The 21,668-nt window shown below is 48.4% G+C and overlaps 1 protein-coding gene across 2 annotated transcripts in view; it reads left to right on the plus strand.

The window, feature by feature from the left end:
* Positions 1–10,788: 10,788 nt before the first annotated feature.
* The window catches only part of Grhl1 (grainyhead like transcription factor 1), a 46,363-nt gene continuing 35,483 nt past the window's right edge, over positions 10,789–21,668 (plus strand). Inside the window, exons 1-5 of one of the 2 annotated variants that reach the window (XM_085690839.2) lie at positions 10,789–10,963; positions 14,443–14,629; positions 16,318–16,388; positions 18,960–19,350; positions 20,491–20,567. In XM_085690839.2, the coding sequence (XP_085546965.1) occupies positions 10,944–10,963; positions 14,443–14,629; positions 16,318–16,388; positions 18,960–19,350; positions 20,491–20,567 (746 nt within the window). In that variant the 5' untranslated portion in view covers positions 10,789–10,943. The other variant, XM_048439772.3, reaches the window with a different exon arrangement.

Consider the following 21,668-nt stretch of genomic DNA (forward strand, 5'->3'; position numbering starts at 1 on the left):
TGATCTGATGGTCTCATTTGGTCAGCTCATGTAGTCGTTTACACTAACTGAATTTTAAATGTTGAATCAACCCCACTCCCTTCACCTTGACTCACCATCTGTTTTATATATTAAGTTTGGTTTCTGGGAAACATGGTTTTAGAGTTGTTAGAGACAACATTTTGATAGCCTTGACTCAGTCCTCTGTCAGTCTTCTGAACCAGCTGGGGTTAGAGGCACAGCTGATAGGCTAAAATGTCATTGATAAGTCTCTTCTCAGTTCATGAGGGACATCCTGGAGTTTTCTTTTGTATGGTCTTGGACTTGAGATCTTACCATGTTTTTCATCGCTTGTTAGCAATGGGTTCTGCTTCCATCGCTGGGACTGTGGCGGTCCTTAGCTCTGAACTAATCAGTAAGAAGGTAGATCCAAGATGGCCACATGGCACATGCAGGGGAAGCCCTGACCTGCCTCACCTGGCAGTCAGGTGCACTGACTCTTAGGCACAGGGACCCACGGTCCAGAGCAGCACATGGCAGTCTCAGAAATAGAAATGTTTTCAAAGCTGATGCAGCCTACGATGCAACAAAAAGCCCCGACTCTCCTGCATTTTAATTTTACCAGTGAATTTTGACCCCGTTACCATTTTTTAGTACACAACCACGACCATGTGCACTGGTCCAGCTTGGACACTTCCTCTGCAGAATGCCGACACACTGCTGTCTGTTCTTAGTAACCCCCCCCCCACACACACACACTAAAATATGTGTGTTCTTTGGTAGTTTGAGACTTGACAGGAGTGCCCCCCGTGCAGCTCTGGTTCCCATACACAGGAGCAGTGGGCATCACTGTGGGGCTGCAGTGTTGGTTTCAAGTGGGTGAAGTGCTTCATCCCCTAGAAGTGTGGTTTTAGGGGGCATGCAGCAAGTTTGCCTGCCATTGACCCTCAGAAGAGGAACCACTCAAATCTAGAATGGAGGGGGGAGCCCAGGACCTGGCCCTGACACCTGGCAGCCAGCATGGTGAGTTCACCTGTACAATACCTCTAATTCTTATCCCCACACCTCAGCCCCATTCATGGCACACCTGTGACTCGGTGTACACACAGAAAAATACTGGGAAGGGACACCACACCCCATCTTCCAGAAGACTGCTGTACAAGTTACCTGAGGTACTTGAATGCTACAGACAATGAAGAGTGGAGATTTGTACCTTGTGCGGAGCTGGTGAAGTTTCGTTGTTTCTAACTTAAAATGCCTCTGAGTTCTTGAGAGCTGAGTAAATTCACACGGTTTAGTCTCTCATAAAATACACTCAAGGAGCTCTTGTGTGTGTCCAGTTGTTTGCCGCCTTGTAGTGCGCCAGGTTGACCTGCTAACACACATGGCCAAGAGAACTCAGTAAATGAAGAGCCCTGTGTTTTGGCTCACTTGACCTTTTGCTCTTCTGGGGCAATTAATTTCCTTTTGGAACAACCAGTGTACCTTGCAAATCTTTGCAGGGAACTGGGGCTTGTGACTGTTCCCCAAGACCTTTTAAAGCCAGACTGCCACTTGTATATAATTGCCTTTGTCACCACTGCTGTTCACAGTAGGTGCATTAAGTGGTCCATTTTTACCTAAAGCGGAAAGGATCGGGCTGGGGGTGTGGCTTTGTGGTGGAAGCGCCTACTGCACTAGCATGAGGACCTGAGTTCGGATCCCCGGCATCCAGATAGAAAATCCTAGCTCGACAGCACTCAGCTGTAACTGTGGTGCTAGATCGGAACCTAGACAGGTGGGTCCTCGGGGCTCACTGGCTGGCCTGTCTAAATATAACAAAGGGAAGGAGGGAGGGAGGCCTTAGGAAGAAAACTAACCCCAAGGCTAAATCAGTGAGAGGATGGAAGATGTTCTTAGTTTTCTCTTAGAAATTCCCACCAGAAGGAAAATCTTTCTGGAACCCTGCCTGTTGAACTGCTCTGTCCTCTCCCTCCATGCTCACCACAGCCAACTCCTCTAAAGCTGGTTCAGTTTTCCTTTTGTGACTTCAGTTTTAACTGTCCCTATGTCTAGCTGACATGCTTTGCACAGTGCAGCCCTGCGTCATTAGAGGGCACAGATAAGGAGCATCCCAGAGTCACCCTGCAGGAGGACAGTGTGAACAGGATGCCCACAGCCCGCACATGTCCCTTAGGAGGAGCTGCCACTGGGCACCTTCTCCCTGGTGCTTCATCCTGTGCCTTCTTCCCTGGCTTTGCTCCCTGGCCCTTCCTTGGCACCTGAATACTCCTGTCTTTCCATTACTCAGCACCTCCAGTATGTCCTACTTGGCACATTTAACATAGTGCCTGGGTCCTCTTGTCCAGGATCATTTCTTATGGCTCCTTAGAGAACCCTGTTGTTGGTAGATGCTCCAGCTATGTAATGACTAAGAGGGGACATCGCTAACTGCTCCTCACTCCATCAGTTTAATACAGTGCCCTTCTGAGTATTGCTTCTGAATTACTCTGCGTTCTTAGAGAGGGGATCTGGGCATTACTTTCATGGTTGTCAAATAGCTGTCTCCTGCCTAGTGTTCCAAAGCCCTGCTCCTGAGAGCTGCTCAGCCTCTTACTTACCATGACATGGCTCCCCATTATTGTATGATCAGCCTCTTACCTACCATGACATGGTTCCCCATTACTTTATGCTCAGCCTCTTAATTACCATGATGTGGCACCCCACTATTTTATGAGTGCGAATGTTGAGACACCGAGTTCATCGATTGTTCAGGGTCAAACAGAGCTGGAGATCTGACCCCAGGCATCCTGGCTCCAGAGTCTGGGGGCTGCATCCACTCATACAGCTAACTTTCTCAGCTGGGGGTGGTGTGGATGAAAACATTGCCCTCAGTCTAAAGAAATCCTCAGAGCTGCCCCCTCTCACCCCAAAACTCATCTCCCTCAGAAATGTCCCCTGCCTCCCACTCACACCAGCGACAAATCTCTAGCCCTCCCTGCCCTCAGCACTAGTCTCCATCCAGCCCTGACACAGCCCCACAGTGTCACTGCCCAGCTCAGATACACGCTCCCCTCTCTTCCAGGGGGATTGCAAAACCTCCCTTCTCTCCAGGCATTTATCATTCCTCAGCCAGTAATTTTCCAAAAATAGATTTACTAGCACTCTGGGGCTCCAAATCCTCTGATGGCTCCTTGCTGTCTAGAGGCCCAGTGGCTTGTCACTGGTCCATGCCTCCTGGACTCCTTCATATCTCCTGCCTTGCACGCTCCCTCGGCTCAGACAAGCCATGACATCTCGTTCCTCCAGGCTCTTGCCAGGGCTGGTGTTGCTGTCAGGGATGTCCTCTCTCTTCTCAGAGCTTTTCCTCCCTGAGAACCCTACTTAGATGTCATCTCCAGCCAGCCTCTGCCAGCTCAGCTCCCCAAGGAGAGTTCCTTGTGCCCAGTGCACACACCATGGTCCGCGAATGAATGCCATTTGTGCAGTTATGGTTCCCTAGACAGAGCAACTGGAGAGTGGGGGTGGGGTTGGCTGTGCACACATGGTTCAGTGCCACAAGCCAGGTAGGTCAGCTCAGCATGTCCTCATCAAGAACTAGAATTCCTAAGAGTGTAGACGGCATTCAAAGACGGGCACCTAGGACATACCACACAACTAAGTACAAATGGATGCACTGTGGTTCGCTGTTCACCATGCATCACCCCAAACTGCAGGGTCGCAGTCTCCCATCTCTACTGGTGATTCAGGTCAGGATCTCCCATGTCCTAGGCAGAGCTGTAGCACTGAGATGCAGCTCTAGCTCTTTTTCTTCCTGTCTCAAAAAGAGTTTCCTACCTTGCCCAAGCTGGCCTTGAACTCCAGGTCAGCCTTGAACCCAAGCCTCTGAGTAGCTGGGGGTCACAGTGCTGGCCATCCTGTCTGCATTTTCTTGCGCTGTCTGTCAGTTTGCTCAGCTTACCACACACCCACTCACTTGACTGGGGATGCTACAAAGTGGCAGAGATGATGTGTAAGACCCTGGGTTCCATATTCAGAAACAGGCATGCATACACACTCTCTCACTGGTTTGGACACACACACACACACACACACACACACACACACACACACACACATTCACTGGCCCTCTGTTGTTTTCATGCTGCAGAGAAGCCTCCCTCCGTTGGCTAACCCCACCATAGCTCAGAGCAGGGTAAAGATGAAGTTATATGCTGCCTGGAGGAACTCTTAAGATTGAGTTAAAGAAGGGATTGGGGAGATGCTCTTCCAGAGGACCTGGTTCAATTCCTAGCACCCATGTGGCAGCTACTATATGTAACTCCAGTTCTAGGGGATCCACCACCCTCCTCTAGCCTCTGTTGGCACCAAGCACACTAGCAGCGCAAGACATATATGCAAAACTTCAGTATACATAAAATGATAAAGTAATTTAGAATGTTTTTAAATCTAGGATTGAAGGGTAAGTTGAGTGTTGCTGAGCGAGCTCCCTGATCAGCACTACAAACGCTCACACTTTGTGCCCCAGAGAGCTGTCATGAAATTCCCGACTGCTCCTGCTTTTCCTTGCTGATGCTTATTGCAAAATGCCCTCGATTACCTCTTTCTCCAGCCTGTAGTTCTTTATTCCAATTAGTACTGCAGAAGTTACTCAACATCCCAGACATTGGACTTGGTGGTTTTGTGGTTGAGAAAGGACATAAAAATTGAGAGCAAAACTATGTGATTTTTTTTTTCAAGCAAAGGAAGTTGTCAGCGCAGGGAAATCATGTAAGATCCGGATCAGTGAACCATGAACTCTGAGCAAGTGATTCGACCCTTGCTTGTTCTCCAGCTACAAAGCAAGGTTGTCTCCCCCTTCACTACGATGTATTTGATGCTCCCACAATTTTAAATAAATGCCTATTTTGTATCAAAGAGATCTGACCACTAGGACCACTACTTCCAGGAGTAAATGGTGGCTGTGTGAGCCAAAAAGCAAGGTTTAGCTTCTCAGACCCCAGCTGGGTGTATTCTTCAAGTGGCAGCAAATCTGACAGCTACGCCTATGCCCTGTTAGTCACAGGTGAGAGGGCTCTCTGGAGGTTAAGGTCTGCGCTCCTAAGCCTAGGGCTTTCTGGTAGCTATGTCGCAACTGCTGAGCCCTTGCTGGAACGATCAATTGACAGTGAAGCCACGGGAAAAGAATGCGCGGTATCCTGGTTCTCCCAGTTGCCAGCAAGCCAGTTACGCCCTATCCCACTGAGCCTCTGCTGCCTCCATTCACAAACAGGCGCACAGCTGACTTCTTGGTGACTGGAATCTGGATCAAGTCCCAGGTACCTGACAAAACTCACCTGGCGTTTAGTAGACCTGGCGGTTGGCAGACAGGATGGGGGAAGGGGACCGGCCTTCTGCAAGCGTGTTCATGGCAGCTGTCACATTTGAAAGTGGAGCCGAAGGATGATGAAAACGGATGCGATCCTGAGAGTCGGTGGAGCTCGAGATTTGAGACTCTGCTCAGGCAACCGCCAAACACCATCTCCAAAGCCAGATACTGTCACTAGAAAGTGCCAGCCACAGCTCTGCCATGGTCAATGTGTCCAGACTGCTCTACAATGGGGCCATGGGTTAATCTTGGAGTCTCAGGCAGAAACATCAAAACCTGTTAGAAAGTATGGGATTCAAGACGTGCACATCACACTCTTACTGGCTTTGAGACCTGGAACTCATTCTCTCTCCACAGCAGCTTCTCCATCTAAGAGAGATGACCTCAGACTACCTCAAAGAGCTGTAAGGATCAGAGGCTGTGGGGTGTGCCTGATCATGCTGTACACTTGATACTCCCCAAGGAAGACCAATGTCATTCCCATCCTGAATAGCAGTGACCACTGATGCTAATATGCTTGACATTTGTGGGGGTTTTCCTTTTTAAATAAGAGTTAAAGTTTTTATCCTCTAAACAGCTTATGCAAGGATACGGGAAACGTGAGGAGGTTGTAAGTTTAACATTCGTTAAGCTCCTGTTACATGCCGGGAACTGTATGGGGCATCATGCTTTTCTTTTCTTTTGAGTGGGTCTTACTGTGCAGTCAACTAGTGCTGACTTCTTAAGCCTCCTGCCTCAGCCTTTGGAAGTGATGGGATTACAGCTGTGTCCCACTATTCCCAATTTGTGACATTTTTCTTTAAAAAATAGCAAAAGGCTTTACTAATAAGAGTGATAATAATCTGATTGCCCACGGTGGACTCAGAGGTGCTTCCGACATCTCAGGGCTGGAGGCAGTGGGGACAGTCAGCCTTCCTTCCTCCCACACCCTGTTCTCCACAGTGGAAAGTCTTTCATCTCAGGCTGGCAAAGGGTGGGGCGGTTGGAGGTCTGGCGCAGAGACTCTGCCATTATCATTGAGCCACTCGAGATGTCCTTTCCATTAGCAGCCTGTCATCAGGACTCGATCACAGAAGGAAGGCGGCGAGGGCACAATGGCCGCTGTGAGGCAATGGGTGGCGTGCCTCGGGACGAAGAGTAGGTTCCTGCACTTAGAATATGTTTGTTGTTGGGATGGGCATGTTCTACCACTGAGCGACACTCTTCTAGCCTCAAGATCTTCAGAGAATAAAGAAGACATCTTTAAATGTCCATAAGCCGGGAAATGTGGGATTTTTTTTTCCCAGAAGGTTTCTTTGTGTAGTTTTTGTTTGTTTGTTTGTTTGTGTGTGGTTGGATATATATTTAGTGGGTTATAGAGGGGGGAGGGGAGAAGAGCAGAGAGAAAGGCAGAGAGAGAGAGAGAGAAAAAAAAACAGGAGAGGGGAAGGGGAGAAGTGGGAAGAGACAAAAGTAGCCTCTTGGACAGGAAGACAGAAAAAACTCTCTAGGTAGTTTTGGAGCCTATATTGGAACTAGCTTTTGTAGGCCAGTCTGGCCTCCAACTCACAGAGATCCACCTGCCTTCTGGGTGCCGCGATTAAGTTGTGCGCCACCACCTCCCGGCTCATTTTGTGTGTGTTGGGGGGGGGCGGTGTTTAGGTTTAGTTGTATCTTTAATTTTTAAAGCTAGCACACACTGTAATGGGTTTCATTATGATATTTTTATGCATATGTGTCATTTGACCTTACTTCAATTCCTGCTCCTCCTCTACTGCCCCCTCTCGCTAGCTCACATCATTCCCCCAGTCTCCCCTCTGCTTTCATGTCATGCACTCTTTCACACACCCGTGGGAAATTCTGGAAATACACCATTCCGGTTAACGCCACAACACTCACTACTGCTTTCCAAACGGAAATGCAGGACTATTAGGGACGTAGTTACCCGGGTAAAAGTGTGATGGTGACCTAGAACTTGAATCCTGATCTCGAGCAGTCACGTGGGACGGACACTAATGAGAAGGCAGAGCAGCCTGAGAGGTGCAGTCTAAGAAGGGACAGTGATCAGAGCCCCTCGGAGCAATTCTAGTGGCACGGCAAGTTAATTTAAACCCAGCCAGGGAAAAGGGCTCAAATTCAGCACGTGTGAACCACAGTACCAGACACTGTAACGAGGGTAGAGAGGTAGAACATGTTGGAAGCTTTAACTGGGGTGTCAATTAGGAAACTTGTTGGGGGCTAGGTTGGGAAGGAACTGCAATGTCTAGGGTAATTTTGATCACAGAAACTGTTCATAGAGCCCTGGGACATAAGAGCAGGATGCCCAACACACACACACACTTATGGCATGTTTGTTTTACTACAGCCCAAAGAGAAGTTAACTATGTTGAGAACACCTCACTTGGCAGCAGGAGCAACCTTGACGCACTGTCTCCAGAGTCCATGGCTATCACGGGATCTGCACTGGGAGGGAGATGCAATGGGTCCCCTAATCTGATACCCATCTCTTAGGATACAACCTTCTTTTTAAAACAGTGCCATCGACTGGGCATGGTGTGGCACTTCCGTAACCCTCGTTCTTGGGAGCCTATGACAGGAGAATCATGAGTTTGAGGTTAGCACGAGGTAGGTAGTGAGACTGTCTGAAAAACAACAAGCACATCCCTCCAAATTAAAGCGACAGTAACAAAGAAACAAAATAAGACTGCAGCAGGGTGACTGCCTCTACCTCCTGACTGCTGGGACTACAGCTGTGCACCATCACACCTAAGACCATATATGTTTATCACTACATCTATATGATCTAATCCCAGTGGGATTAGACACTGCTCTGTTTCTGACTTTATGACTTAACATGTCTTCACTGTTTTCTGTTTGTCTGGCACCCACCATGTGTTAGACAGTGGATCCAATGAACCAACACACCTCAGTGTCCTCTCTATCGAGAGCCTATCTGTCAGTCCCACAGGTAGGCCAGAAGAGACCAGAATGTGAGGCCTTGGGTGCCTACGGAGAACTGTGCCATTTAATAACCATCCCCAGGACATTTCCGTGTACATGCCAGTGCTGGGGGCCATGGCGACAGAACAATGCCCTCTCTGGAAAAGCTCGCATAACAATCTTGCACACAGAAAATGGAGCATGGGAAATGTTGGAAGTCTGCTGGAGGCACTGTGGGTTGCATAGGATGGCTGACTCACTGGGCCAAGGCTCAGGAAGTCTGGGTAGGGGAAGGGAAGTACTCCTGAGTCTGTGAGAGAAGTGGGTGGAGTCTGCTAACTTCTAGGGTAGCAGTAGACTTGGGAAGGGTGGGCTTTATTGGGAGTGACATAACCTTTATGAAGGGACACTCTCTCTCTCTCTCTCTCTCTCTCTCTCTCTCTCTCGCTCTCTCGTGTGTGTGTGTGTGATTCTCTTAACTATAGAACTATCGTGTAAAGAAAGAACAGGCAGTAGGGCCCCAGTGTTGTACCAGGGCTGGGCACAGAGACTGGAAACAGTTATGGTTACCGACTGGAGCGCTAGCGCCTTGGAGAAGCAAGACGGCAGGGTGGAGAAGAGAGGGGTGGTTAATACAGGACAAAGGTACAGGTGGCCTATGTGCTCAGTCCTTAGCAAGAACACGCCTTACTTCTTGGTCTTCTTGACCCAGCGTCTTTCACTGGTCCCCACACTCAGCCTGTGTCTGCCCTGTCTCCTCTACTGGCTTTTTTCTCTCCAAGCCTTCGACACCAGAGGCTCTGAGACCCAGGGTCTATTGCATCCCATTTCCTCCTCCCTGCCTTCGAGGGTCAGTGTTTCAAGGCTTTGAATTCCACCCTCAGGATGACCATGCCCAGAGGTCAAATTTTGGTCCAGAGTTTCCTCCCGGACTCCAGTCTAGTCTATCTATGTGACGCATCTACTCATGAAAACTGGACTTTAAACCAACAGATCCCAAACAGGACCCTTGCCCACCCCTAAATTTATGTGTTTGCTGCCCCTCCACCGCCTCAGGGGACAACAGTCATTCATCTCAGGAGACAAAGTTGCTCAGCTGCAAAACTTCTGGTCACTCTTAACTCTTCCTCCTTTTTTTGTGCGGGGTGGTGGTCAGTTTTACTTTGGAACTGGCCTGAAGCTGGAAAGCTTCCTGCCTCAGCTTTCTGAGGCCTGGGATTGCAGACACACCATGAAACTCTTTAACCTGCTCTTCGGTTCTCAGGAAATCCTGTCAGTTCTGCTAACACAACTGCGCCTAGAATTCATACACTTCTTACGGCCTCATCACTCCAGGCCATGCTCCTGGCTACTGTTTATATTTTCCTAGTAGTTTTGAAATTGTCTCCTACTGGTTCCCCACCATTCAATGGCCAGATTATTTTAAAACACGAATGAAGTCTGTCTATGCCATACCCCAAGCCCTCAGCAAAGTTTCCTCATTTAAGACCTTACAGAAGCCTGCGGAACTCTACAGTTGCTGTCTGTGCCCAGTTACTCTGGTCTCGGCTCTCCCAGCCCTTCAGTGGACACGCTGCCCCATCCATGGCTGTGCCTCCATCCATACGGAGTACCTTGGATGCCCACACCTCACTACTGTCATCTTTAAGCCCCATCCACCTTACTTCTCCCCACCTGCCTGCAGAGCATGCCACCTCTCGGTACACCAAAGGAATCACCGTGACTCCCAAACTAGGATGCTCTAGGAAGCAGGGGAAATTGTGAGCTCTGTCTCTGCCCCATCCTCCGTGTCTGGACTGTAGTAGGCCTCAGGCTGAGGCTAAGGAAGCAAACCCGTAGGGGAGAAAAAGTTGTTCCATCAGGGAAAAGAGAGTATAGGAGGAAGAGGGTGGAAACTAACCAGAAGCTGGCCAGAGAGAGCACACAGGCAGCTAGGAGGTGAGGATGCTGAAGCCCAAATGGAGGTCTGAGCGGATAAAGAGGCAAGTAGAGATGGGGGGCTCTGGAGCTTGGGAAGAAGGCTTATTGTAGCCCCATGCCCCTGACACGAGATAGGCGCCCAATAAATAGGGACCGCTGGCTGGGGGAAGATGGGCTATTAAGGGGCCGTGCAGATTTACGGCTCACTAAGAAATGGACCAGCAGGAAAACTCCAAACCTGCACAGCAGCAAAGACAGAACGGAACCTTTCCAAGATATTTCCCAGGGAAAGGTCATGGGGCCGGGGAAGTGACCGCGAGCGAGAGCTGGAAGGTGAGACGCGCCCACGCGAGTGCGCGCCGAAGCCTCGCGGCGCCGGCGCCACTACTGCCCGGCGCCACCGGGGCCAGCGGCGCGCAAGCTCTCCAGCGCCGCCGCGCACCGCGTGGCCCCCGCCCTCCCGCCCGGTCCTCAGACTCCGCCCCACTCGCCATCCCACCAATCACATGGAGATCTCCGCCCCCCCAGTTGCCTAAGCCCCTCCCCGAACCGGCGCGCCGCCAGCCAATGGGAGGCCGAGCCTAGCGCACAGTGCGCGCAGCCCGCGCCGAGCCGGCTCAGAGCGAGAAAAGCGAACCCAACCCGTCGGGGCCGCCGCTCCGGACCCACCGCCTGCCGCCGCGCGCCGCCCGCCGCCGCCTCCTCCTCCCCCCGGATCGGGTGTACTGTCCCAACCCGAAAGTCCAGTTCTGCGGCCCGGCTGCGGCGAGCGAGCGCGATGACACAGGAGTACGACAAGTGAGTGAGGCGCGGGCTCGAGTCCGGCCAGGGCCCGGGGGCCACCGCACCTGCCGCCGCCACGGCGCGGGCTCCGGGAACCTCGAGGCGGGGCGGGGCGAGCGGGGGGACACCCGGCCCTCGGTCCCGCCGTCCGAGGGCTCCCGGACCCCGCGCCCATGACTCGGTGGGGACGGGTGGACCCCGGGCAGCCTGCTGTCACCTGCCGAGCTGCGGGAGCAAGAGATCTAGGGGAAGGTTGAAGTGTCCGCTGCCCGCGCGTTCTCTTCGCTGCGGCTGCTGTGTGAGAAAACGGCTGTGGGTGTTCTCGGGCCCTTGCATCACCGATGGTAATTACAGAAGACTATTTCTGCTGTTCGGGAGTATCCAGAGGAAGAAACTAGAGACTTCTTTCGAATCGGGATTGCCTTTCGGTGTTTGGGGTTTAAGAAACGAGCGAGAACAGTGGTGGTGTAAAATGTGATCGGACGTTGGCAGGACTAAGGGCGCACGAATAGTGCTCGATTTTACTTGCGACTTTTCTATAAAGATGTCCTGAGAGACAGAGCCTGTCTATTTCAGCTCAGTAAATCTAGAGCAGAGAATTGGCTTCGGAGTTGCTTGATAAAGGTGTATTTTTCTCGTCCCTGTTTTCTGAAGGAAGTTAGCTCTGTGTGCAGTCAGCTACAGATTAATCTTGTCTTGTAAAAATGCAGTTCAGTTAGTGCTCGGCTCTCTTGAAGATCTGAGTCTTATTTGAAAACACCCATGAACCTTCAGGGCTGAAGAAGTGGGCTGCAATTGTTCTGTTTATTTCTCTACTTTCTGAGGAGGCAAAAGTCCCAGCGCTAACCTCTTGGCCTTAGGCATACTTTGGAAATATAAAATGCCTTCAGGGTGATTGCAGACATAAAGCCTCTTGGAAAATATTTATTTTTTGATGCTTGTATCAATGTAGGATGGGAGAAGATGGAAAGCTTGAAAAACTAGCATTACAACTGTTGAGCGAGCCAACTGCTGTCAGAATCTTCTGGAAGTAGCTATTAGGCTATTAATAATAGCTCAGCCATACACCAGAGAATCTCAGCAGGGTTCCGTACCACCACTGGACTCAGGACCCAAAGGCTTGGAGAATACCATGTTGTGTGTTTATCTTTCTTTGGTCAGAACTTGATTTATGGAGATATGTCTTCTTTTTTTTAAATTTCAATTTTTAATAAGCCTGCCTCAGATGTACGCCCTTAGAATTGCCTTCATGGTACAAGTTAAAGGACATGGGCTCCGAATCAGCTCTGTCTGCTGAGGGCAGACGAAGTTTTCCCTCCCCTTTTCAAAGATGTTCTCCTTTTCCTCCTTTCTTCCATTCTTTCCTCTTTCTTTCTTCCTTTACTTTTTTCTTTCTTTTTTTTTCCTGTCATTTTTTTGTTCTTCCTAAATCTATATCTGTTTTTGAAGGATTTGGGTGACTGCCAAGCCCTAACCTTTGCTGGTTACTTGAAAAGATAATCAGACTTTCTACACTCACTTTTAGAAAAGATAGGGTCACCTCTAGGCCATTTCCATATTTCACTTGTGTGTTGCAATGAGAACCGAGCCTCGAATTCTGCTTGTCAGGACAGCCGTCATTCAGGGACGTTCCAGACACCTCCATTCTTTCCCCTTCACACACACACAAAGGGCTGCTTCGCCTCGCTAAAGTCAATGCTCCACTTTTCCCTCTCTGTTGACTTACTAAATAGTACCAGCTGAGCGAGCAGTTGTTGAGACTGTTGACATTTCCAGTTTTTGGAATCGGTAATGTTTGCTTGAATCATTTAAATTAAATCTCCTATAAAGCGTCGCTAAAGCCACCATTGATTTTCCGGAATTTTCCCACAAACTGCACTGTTAACATGACATAGTCCTTGCCTGATGTGAAAAACTAGTAAAGATTTTATTTATTGTGGGGCGGGGGAGCACTAGGGATTAATCCCAGGAAGCCCTGGACTCTGGGGAGAGAGATCACATGTTCAACCCCTGGGCTGTGCCGTCAAATCCTAAAGCCTAGAAAAGATTTTCTTTTCCACACTTTATATATGTTATTGTATAGGTTTGTGTTTGTGCTACACACACACACACACACACACACACACGCACACACACACACACACACAAGTCAGAGGACAGGTTTTGGCAAGTTCCCTCTCTTCTTCAACCATGTGGGTCTTGGAGATGTAACTTGTGTCCCTTCACCAGCCAAACCATGTCATCAGCTAAGGAAGATTAATTGATTAATTTGTTTGGTGTGCATGTGTGTGTGTATATATGTGTGTGCGCACATGCGCACACGTGTGTGTGTCTGCATGTGTGTGTATGTTTGAAAATCAGAGAACAACTTGCAGGAATCTGTTCTCTCTTTCCACTCTGTAGGTCCCAGGGATAGAACTTGAAGCCTTCAGACTTATGAGCGCGTGCCTCTACTGCCCACGCCATCTTACCGGGGCCCATGTAAAGATTTTTAAATCAGATTTGTTTATTCTTTTTTTTTTTTTAAGAAGGCTGATTTTCATTTGATGGCTTCATTTATTGGAGGTTGTATTTATCTCCAAGATAAGCAGTTCACTCCCATGCCAGAAAATTATGCTTCTTTATTGATTTATAGTCCCCTTTGGCTACATTCCAGGCTCCTTCTTCTAGTAACAGTAGAGTCTTCTAACTTTCTCTTCTACCCTGAAGGATTAAGTGAAATGTTCCTTTTGCTTTCGGTCCCTTCTTCCTGACCTGTTTCTCGGAAGGAGCTGTTTTAAGTCATAGCATTGGCGGGGGAAGGGGGAAGTCACGTGTGGCAGCATGAGGAGCCCTGTGTGGGCTTGGGAAGAGGACGCTAGCCTGAGTGTGTTTGAAATGCATCCACACCTTTCCATGCCTTGCTGGGTCCCTGTGTGCCCTGCTGTAGGACATGTGCACAGCCGTGTCTTCTTGCGGGTATTTGTGGGTTTTGGCAAATCACTTTCTCACAGGGTCTCTGGCGGTGGTCCTTGGGTGTGCCCTGCCTTCTGAACGTGTCTTCATTTGACTTATTGGAGTCATTGATGTAGCTCACAGTCCATGAGACAATTTAAAGCATGCCTTTAAAGGAAGCATTTTGTAAATCAAAATTTGTAAAACTTAATTTTCTGAATATTTTTATTTATTTCAAAAATACCTTTAAGAGGAGTGTGGACACCATTTCATTTATTTATTGAGTTTTCTTCAGGCAGGTCTTCAAATGGTGTGGGTATTTAATTCATTATAACGCAGGAGGTGGAACCCAGTGCCTTGCCCATGCTAGGCAGTTGTCGTGCCACCGAGCTGCCCCCACCTGTAATCACCTCCTGGCACGGGGCTGCGTTCCTATTTTAGAACTGTCAAAGAACTGTTTGTTCAGTTTTGGTTTTTGTTGGTTTTATTTTTTTTTAACGACTTGTAAATTGTCTTGCTGTGGGAAGTGTGGATTTAACTTTGAGTTTCTTCCTCTGAAGCAAAAGGCCAGTGCTGGTCCTTCAGAACGAGGCCCTTTATCCGCAGCGGCGCTCGTATACCAGCGAGGATGAGGCCTGGAAGTCTTTCCTGGAAAACCCTCTCACTGCGGCCACCAAGGCCATGATGAGCATCAACGGGGATGAAGACAGCGCAGCCGCGCTGGGCCTGCTCTATGACTACTACAAGGTGGGTCACCGGCTCTGGACAGCCGAGCGGGCATGGCGCTCCCAGACGCACCTGATTCAGCAGCCTGTAAAACAGTCCTTTGCCGAATGTCGGGCTGATTGCTTCTGTAGTGGCTTATAAATAGTTTAATGAGCACTCGGGCTTTCTGTGGTTCAAAGCCGAGCATCTGCGATCATAGAATCAAAGGGTGGTTCTAATATGGCTGCTCTGGCCCTAGCTGAAGGAGACGCTGCTGTAAACGAGGTAGTAGCCACGTCCCCCGCAAACTTGCTTCCTGGTACTGTGAAAAGGGGCTGCCGGCTGATGCAGCTCTCCCCTGCCGGGTTGTCAGGGCAATTGCCATTTCTGTAACTGCTACCACAAAGCCTTAGGATTGGTTGGAGAAAATACACACATTTTCATTTCTGGGGCCTCATTCTAAAATGAGAACACGTTTATCTTGTCTATCTCCAGACAGTTGAGTTAGCCTTAACTGTCATGTATACTGTGTATGAGTTTCTACCTCACAGAGTCCTAGTAATTCAGCTGCCACTCACTGACGACCTGTGTCACACTGGACAGCCTGTGTGTCACTTTGACCCTCAGGCCCAGCAACTGGGATGTATTCATTTAGGGTTCCAGCCCAGTTCCTGCCACAGACTGTCCTCTCTGGTGCTAGATTGTGACCTGTGTCTGCTGTCTCCCTGGCTTGACCCATGGCAGTTGCTCAGGGATGGCCCTTTGAGTGTCTTGGATGGGAGCATCCTCTGTTGTATCACTTAATAACTAGCAATGCTTTCGGCATGGATTGCTAATAAATCCAACAAAACTTAGTTTCGTGTTACGTGTATATGTACGGGGATGTATGGGAGAGTGTCTGCAAATGAATGCAGGTGCCCAGAGAGGCCAGAAGAGGGAGAGGGATCCGCTGAAGCTGAAGTTAAGGGGTGGCTGTGAACTGTCTGATGTGAGTGCTGGAATCCAGACTCCTGTGCTAGGGCAGTGTGCACTCTTAACCCCAGCCATCTCCCAAGTCCCTGTATCTTGTTGTTAGTGGTGAGATATGGAAGAGTTCTTGCACTGCAGATATCTCGCCCCCGTACGTATCTCAGCAACATTTGTGTGCCCGTTTGAACCACGTCTCCGGTGGGGCAGTGTCACAGTGTGCCCAGTGTTGTTTGTCTGCCTTTTGATTTTGGAGCAAAGAAACGGAGAGTTATAAAAGGAGTAGAATGGGCCGAAGAGAAAGCTCAGTGTTAAAATAGCACTGACTGCTCTTCCAGAGGACCTGGGTTCAGTTCCCAGCACCCACACGGTGTCTCACAGCTGTCCGTAACTCCAGTTCCAAGGAATCCGGTGTCCTCTTCTGACCATGGGCACCATTCACTCATTTGGTACACTCATTTGGAGTACTCATTTGGTACTCAGTGTAGGTACAGGCAAAACATTCATACACGTAAAATAAAGCACATATTTAAAATTTCTTAAGTAAAGGAGAAAGAAATCATTACTCCATGACAAACTGAGTCTGTGATGCCCCCGTCTGTTCGCAGTAGCTCCACCTCTGCAGTGGTGACCAGGCTCTTAGCGGAGCAGATTGGTGCTCAGCAGATGAGATAATCAGAAGATGAGATAAAGGCTGCTCCTTCAGGTGAAGGCTTCTCCCCTGGATAAGGACTGAATCCCTTTCCTTGGTGTTAATGCTTTAGGTTCCCAGAGAGCGCAGGTCATCCACAGCAAAGCCAGAGGGGGAGCACCCGGAACCAGAGCACAGCAAAAGGTGAGTGCGGCAGCCGGGAGAGACGTGGAGAGTAACTGCTGTCTCAGAGTTAGAGCCTGTTGCTCTGAGAAGTGACTGTTGTGCAGGCAGCATTCCCTTTCCGAGAAAACCAGCATCAAGCTCTTCTCCTCCAGAGGGATGGTTTTAGTAAAGCCTGACGTGTTTGTTCATCTAGGTTGAGACCCTCTAAAGGGGATGGCACGGGGATCAGAGTCTAAAAACCACCTGGGTGTGGTGGCACATACCTGTAACCCAGGACCTGGGAGGCAGAAGCAGGAGGCTTGGGAGTCCCAGCTAGCCTGGGCTCTTGTGCAAGCCCATGTCAAACAAAGCCACCCTTGGGATGCAGCTTAGTGATGGAACACTTGCCTAGCATGGACAAGGTCCTGGGTTCAATCCCCACATCTGCATAAATTAACAAAACAAAGCAAAAAAAAAAAAAAGAAAAGGTATATACCAATGACTCTGGAATAGTTGCCCTAGTAAGACTTAATGAATTAATGTCCAAACTCCTCTTGAAGGCATTTTAGGTTAAAACTTTGGTAAATTAATTACAACTCAATCTTATGGCCACGAAACATTTTAAAAGACATATTTTACATTTATTTATCTTATTTGTGTGCATGCACATGTTGATGCATGCCACGGTGCATGCCTGGCAGAGGCTAGCTTAAGAAAGGTCCCCTCTTGCTACTCTGTGGCTTCCAGGTATCGCACTCAAGTCGTCAGACTTGGTGGCAAGCACTTTTACCCACTGAGCCATCTTGTTGGTCTAAAAATAGCTTTTAGATTGACCCTTCTTTTATTAGTAATAAAAAATAAAACAGCCGGGCATGGTAGCATATGCCTGTAATCCTCGGGAGCTTGAAGCAGGAGTTCAAGGCCAGCCTAGGCTGTGGTAGCCAGGTTCCCTCCTCAGGGGAAGGGAACAGAACCTGATTTAAGGACTGAGAAACAGTTCATATTTCACACGCGTGGTAATTATTTCTTTACCGTGACTGTGGTTCCGCTTGCAGATGATTTTGGATGTGCGCATTTATGACACGTGATTTGTTTCATAAATGTTTTCCATATTTTGATCTAAAACTTCATAATTTTTTGGAACGCAGCTTATTTATAGATTCATTTTACTATTTATTATAAAATGGTAGAAGCTGGCATGTAGTGTTCATCCTTGGAACCAGGTGAAAAAGGTGAAGGGAGAGAACGCTCCATAGAGTTGACTTCTGACCTCAGCAGGCTGCCATATATGTCTCTCTCTCTCTCTCTCTCTCTCTCTCTCTCTCACACACACACACACACACACACACACACACACATGTATACACATACTCAAAAATTATTTTTTAAAAACTATTTATATTACCTATATATTAAACCACAGTTAATTTTATATAAAATATCTATTGTTAGTATGATGATGAGTTTTCCTTGGGGAAGCCAGATAGCATCAGTATTAGAAAGTGAAGCTTGCAGCACTTACTTGTGAGTGTCTGTGTGTCCCCTGAACTCCACCCCCTGAACTCCACCCCCAGCACCAATGTGAGAGGACGGATGCCCACTGTTGTATCAGTTTGTTTGTCCAGACAAACCTACCGGGGCACAGGAAATCTCAGTTGAGGAATTGCTTCCAGCAGATTGGCTCATGGGCACATCTAAGGGGCATTTTCTCGGTTGCTGATTGATGTCGGAGGGCCCAGCCCACTGTGAGCGGGGCTGTCCCTAGGCAGGTAGCTGAACAAGAGGGACAAGCCAGTAAGCAGTGTTCTTCCATAGTCCCCTTGGGCTTCTGCCATGGTGTCCCCTGATGATGAGCTGTGATCTGCAAGTCCTTCCTCCCCAAGTTGCTTTTGGTCATAGTGTTCTATCACAGCTACAGAGACACAAGGCTAGGACAAATTGTTTTTTCTTTTCACAGATAAGAATGGAGCCCGAGAGACAAAATAGCTTGCTCAAGTGAGTCTATGGACTCACAGTGTCAGGTTTTATAATAAAATATGAGGATTCACATTAGAATTACCGGGAGGAGCACTCTGAGTGTGCTTTTGCATTGTTTTTTTTTTAAATTTATTTTATGTGCGTTAGTGTTAAGGTGTCAGATCCCTCAGAACTGGAGTTACAGACTGTTGTGAGCTGCACCGTGGGTTCTGGGAACTGAACCCAGGTTCTCTGGAAGGACATCCAGATCTCTTACCCACTGAGCATCTATCCAGGATAGCCCCTGTGTGTAGCCTAGGCTGGCCTCGAACTTGTAATCCTCCTGCCTCCACCTCCTTCAGCAAATCCTACCGGCGCGTGCTACCACAACCAGCTGCTTTGGATTTTGCTTGAAGCTGTGAGGTCTTCACCAGGAAGGGGTCCTTTCTCCTTTTCCTGCTGAGCTGGCTTCTGCCAAGGGTATTGCTGCTGTGAGGAGCCCAGACCATCAGAGCGATGAGTCATCTATATGGAGCATGTGCTCCGCGTGCATGAGTCCCTGGTTGGAGCCCTATAACCTGCTCCTCCCAAATCCTCAAAGCCCCGCATCAGCACCAAGGTTGAACATACAATGTCCTTTCTCCTTTCTTGAAGAAACAACATACCAAATGTGACGGAGCAGCCCCTCATTTCTGCTGGAGAAAACAGGGTGCAAGTGCTGAAGAACGTGCCCTTCAACATTGTCCTCCCCCACGGCAACCAGCTGGGCACTGATAAGAGAGGCCACCTGACAGCTCCCGATACTACAGTCACTGTCTCCATAGCAACCATGCCTACCCACTCCATCAAGACAGAAATCCAGCCTCACGGCTTTACTGTGGGAATCCCCCCGACGGTGTATCATCCTGAGCCCACCGAGCGTGTAGTGGTTTTCGACCGGAGCCTCAACACTGACCAGTTCAGCTCTGGCGCTCAACCACCCAATGCTCAGCGGAGGACTCCAGACTCCACCTTCTCGGAGACCTTCAAGGAGGGCGTTCAGGAGGTACAAAAGACAAAAACATCTTCCTAAGACAGCAGAGTGTTTGTCTAAGTATTGGGTTCCACCTTTTCCTGGTTATGTAAGCTTGAAACTTAGCCCAGAGTGAGTGGATCAGGAATAAAAAGATTTTTTTTTTTAAGAGAAAGGCCTGTGGGTATAATTTGTAAGCTAAACCTACAAATCCAAAAATTATCATCAAGGGCACATGGGTAATCTTACCAACAGCTGAGTTAACAATTATGGTTTCTGCTAAGAGATTTGCTGGAGAGAGAGAGAGGAAGCCTGTGTGTAATCTCCCCCAGACCACAACTGCATTCACATAGCTTTCTTCAGCTCGCATCCTAGACCCAGGCGAGCTCCTGAAGCTCGCCTGGCGTGGCAGCCCTGGAGTGTCTCCACTGGGCGCTGCTTATTTCGCCGCCCAATCCAGAGCTGGAGGTGGTCATCGGGACGCTCTATGAGTTCCAGGGAGCTGGAAGGCGTGCTGACATCACTTGGGGGGGGTTGAAAGCGGGTCTTACTGCCCCGGAGAGTCTTCTAGGAGTAGAAACGGACACTTTCCAGGAAAGGGTAGTAGGCTTGCACAGCCCCGGTGCAAACTTGACTCTTGGCCCTTGTGTTTTGGCTGAAGATTCTAGACTCTGAACATGTATTGTGTGGGAGAGATAAGGAAAGGGACAGTGTGTGTGTGTGTGTGTGTGTGTGTGTGTGTGTGTGTCTGCCTGTGATCATTCCCATGAATGGTATATACAATTAGATAGTTACTTTTTATTATTTATTTATTGGTTTTTCAAAACAGGGTTCCTCTGTGTAGCCCTGGCTGCCCTGGAACTCACTCTGTAGACCAGGCTGGCCTCGAACTCAGAGATCCACCTGCCTCTGCCTCCCCAGTGCTGGGATTCAAGGTGTAAGCCACCACCACCACCAGACTCATATTTTTATAGCTTTTTTATTAGTGTATTTTTATACTTTTTATAACTTTCATTAATTTAAATTTTTCTATAGATTCAAACTCTTATTTTGAAACGCACCTCAAAAGAGTTGTGGGTGACCTTACACACACACCTCATCCATACCAGACCTTGGTCGTTAGTAACCATGATAACAGTTAAATGGTCGTGCCTCACTGCGTTGATATTTCAGGTTTTCTTCCCTTCGGACCTCAGTCTCCGGATGCCGGGCATGAACTCGGAGGACTATGTGTTTGACAATGTTTCTGGGTAATAGTTGCCTTCTTACCTGACCTTAGATTCTCAGTCTCTGTGATCACTTCTCTTTTTGGTGCGTTGGTCCTGACAAATCTGAGGTGGCTCTGGCGTGCTTTTGCCTTCCTCTGACTCCGCCAACTGTGGCCTTACCTTGGTAGGCAGCTTTTCCTGTAATGATGCCCTGCGGGACTCTGGTTTTCGACTTTCTCGGTTCCTGGTGTTGGTGCTTTCCCTTCCCTGACTCCCTTCCGTGGTGACGTGGGCTGGACTCTGAAGGAGATAGGGATGAAGGTAAATCACTGGCTGGCTGTTCCCTAAAGTATGCAGAGAGATGACAGTTCAGGAGTGAATAAGTCGACAAAGGACTTCATTATCCTTGTTAATGATAAAATAAACAAGTGTAACTTTCCCAACCTGGCAGCTTGTTTTTAGCTTAGCAAAATTACACCCTACTCTGGAAACTGGAGCATTTTCTAGGTTCATGAGATGTATACAAACACCTCAAGATTGTTTCAAAGTTTAGAATTTCATTTTTTATTTTGTGTCTAACTGCATCTTATTTTGCAGTTAAAAAAAAAAAAAAAGAAAGAAAGAAAAATACCAAGGCCAGTGAGGTGGCTCAGTGGGTAAAGGTGCTTGCCACCAAGCCTGATGGTCCTATCATATGGGTTCAATCCCAGGAGACCACAAGATGGAAGTAGGGAACCTCCACATACATACTAAATAGGTACATAAATGAATGTAAGGGCTTTGGTTTTCTGGATCTACGGGATTTACACTTCCTTTATAAGTATATCCCAGGGTGCAAGGATCACAAACTCACAGACATTACAGTTTGGGATAGGATTTCCAAGTGTTCCCTGCAATATGTTAGGTAGGAAATGTTTTAGGCTCTGTGAACTAGACAGCCTTACTAGTTTTGTGACTAGCCAGCTTAGCTGTTGGAATGGAAAGGGGGTCTGCAGATAAGGCATAAGTTGGTGGCGCGGCTACGTTCTAATAAAACTTTATTTAAAAGCATAGGTGTAATTGACTGACTGACCTCCAGCCTAGGAAGGTTCTGAGTGGTTGTGTAAAGTAATAGGAGACCAGGCAATCATGGAGTACCTGTCT

Source organism: Myodes glareolus, chromosome 6, assembly GCF_982192425.1.
Source record: "Myodes glareolus chromosome 6, mMyoGla1.1, whole genome shotgun sequence".
NCBI lineage: Eukaryota > Metazoa > Chordata > Mammalia > Rodentia > Cricetidae > Myodes > Myodes glareolus.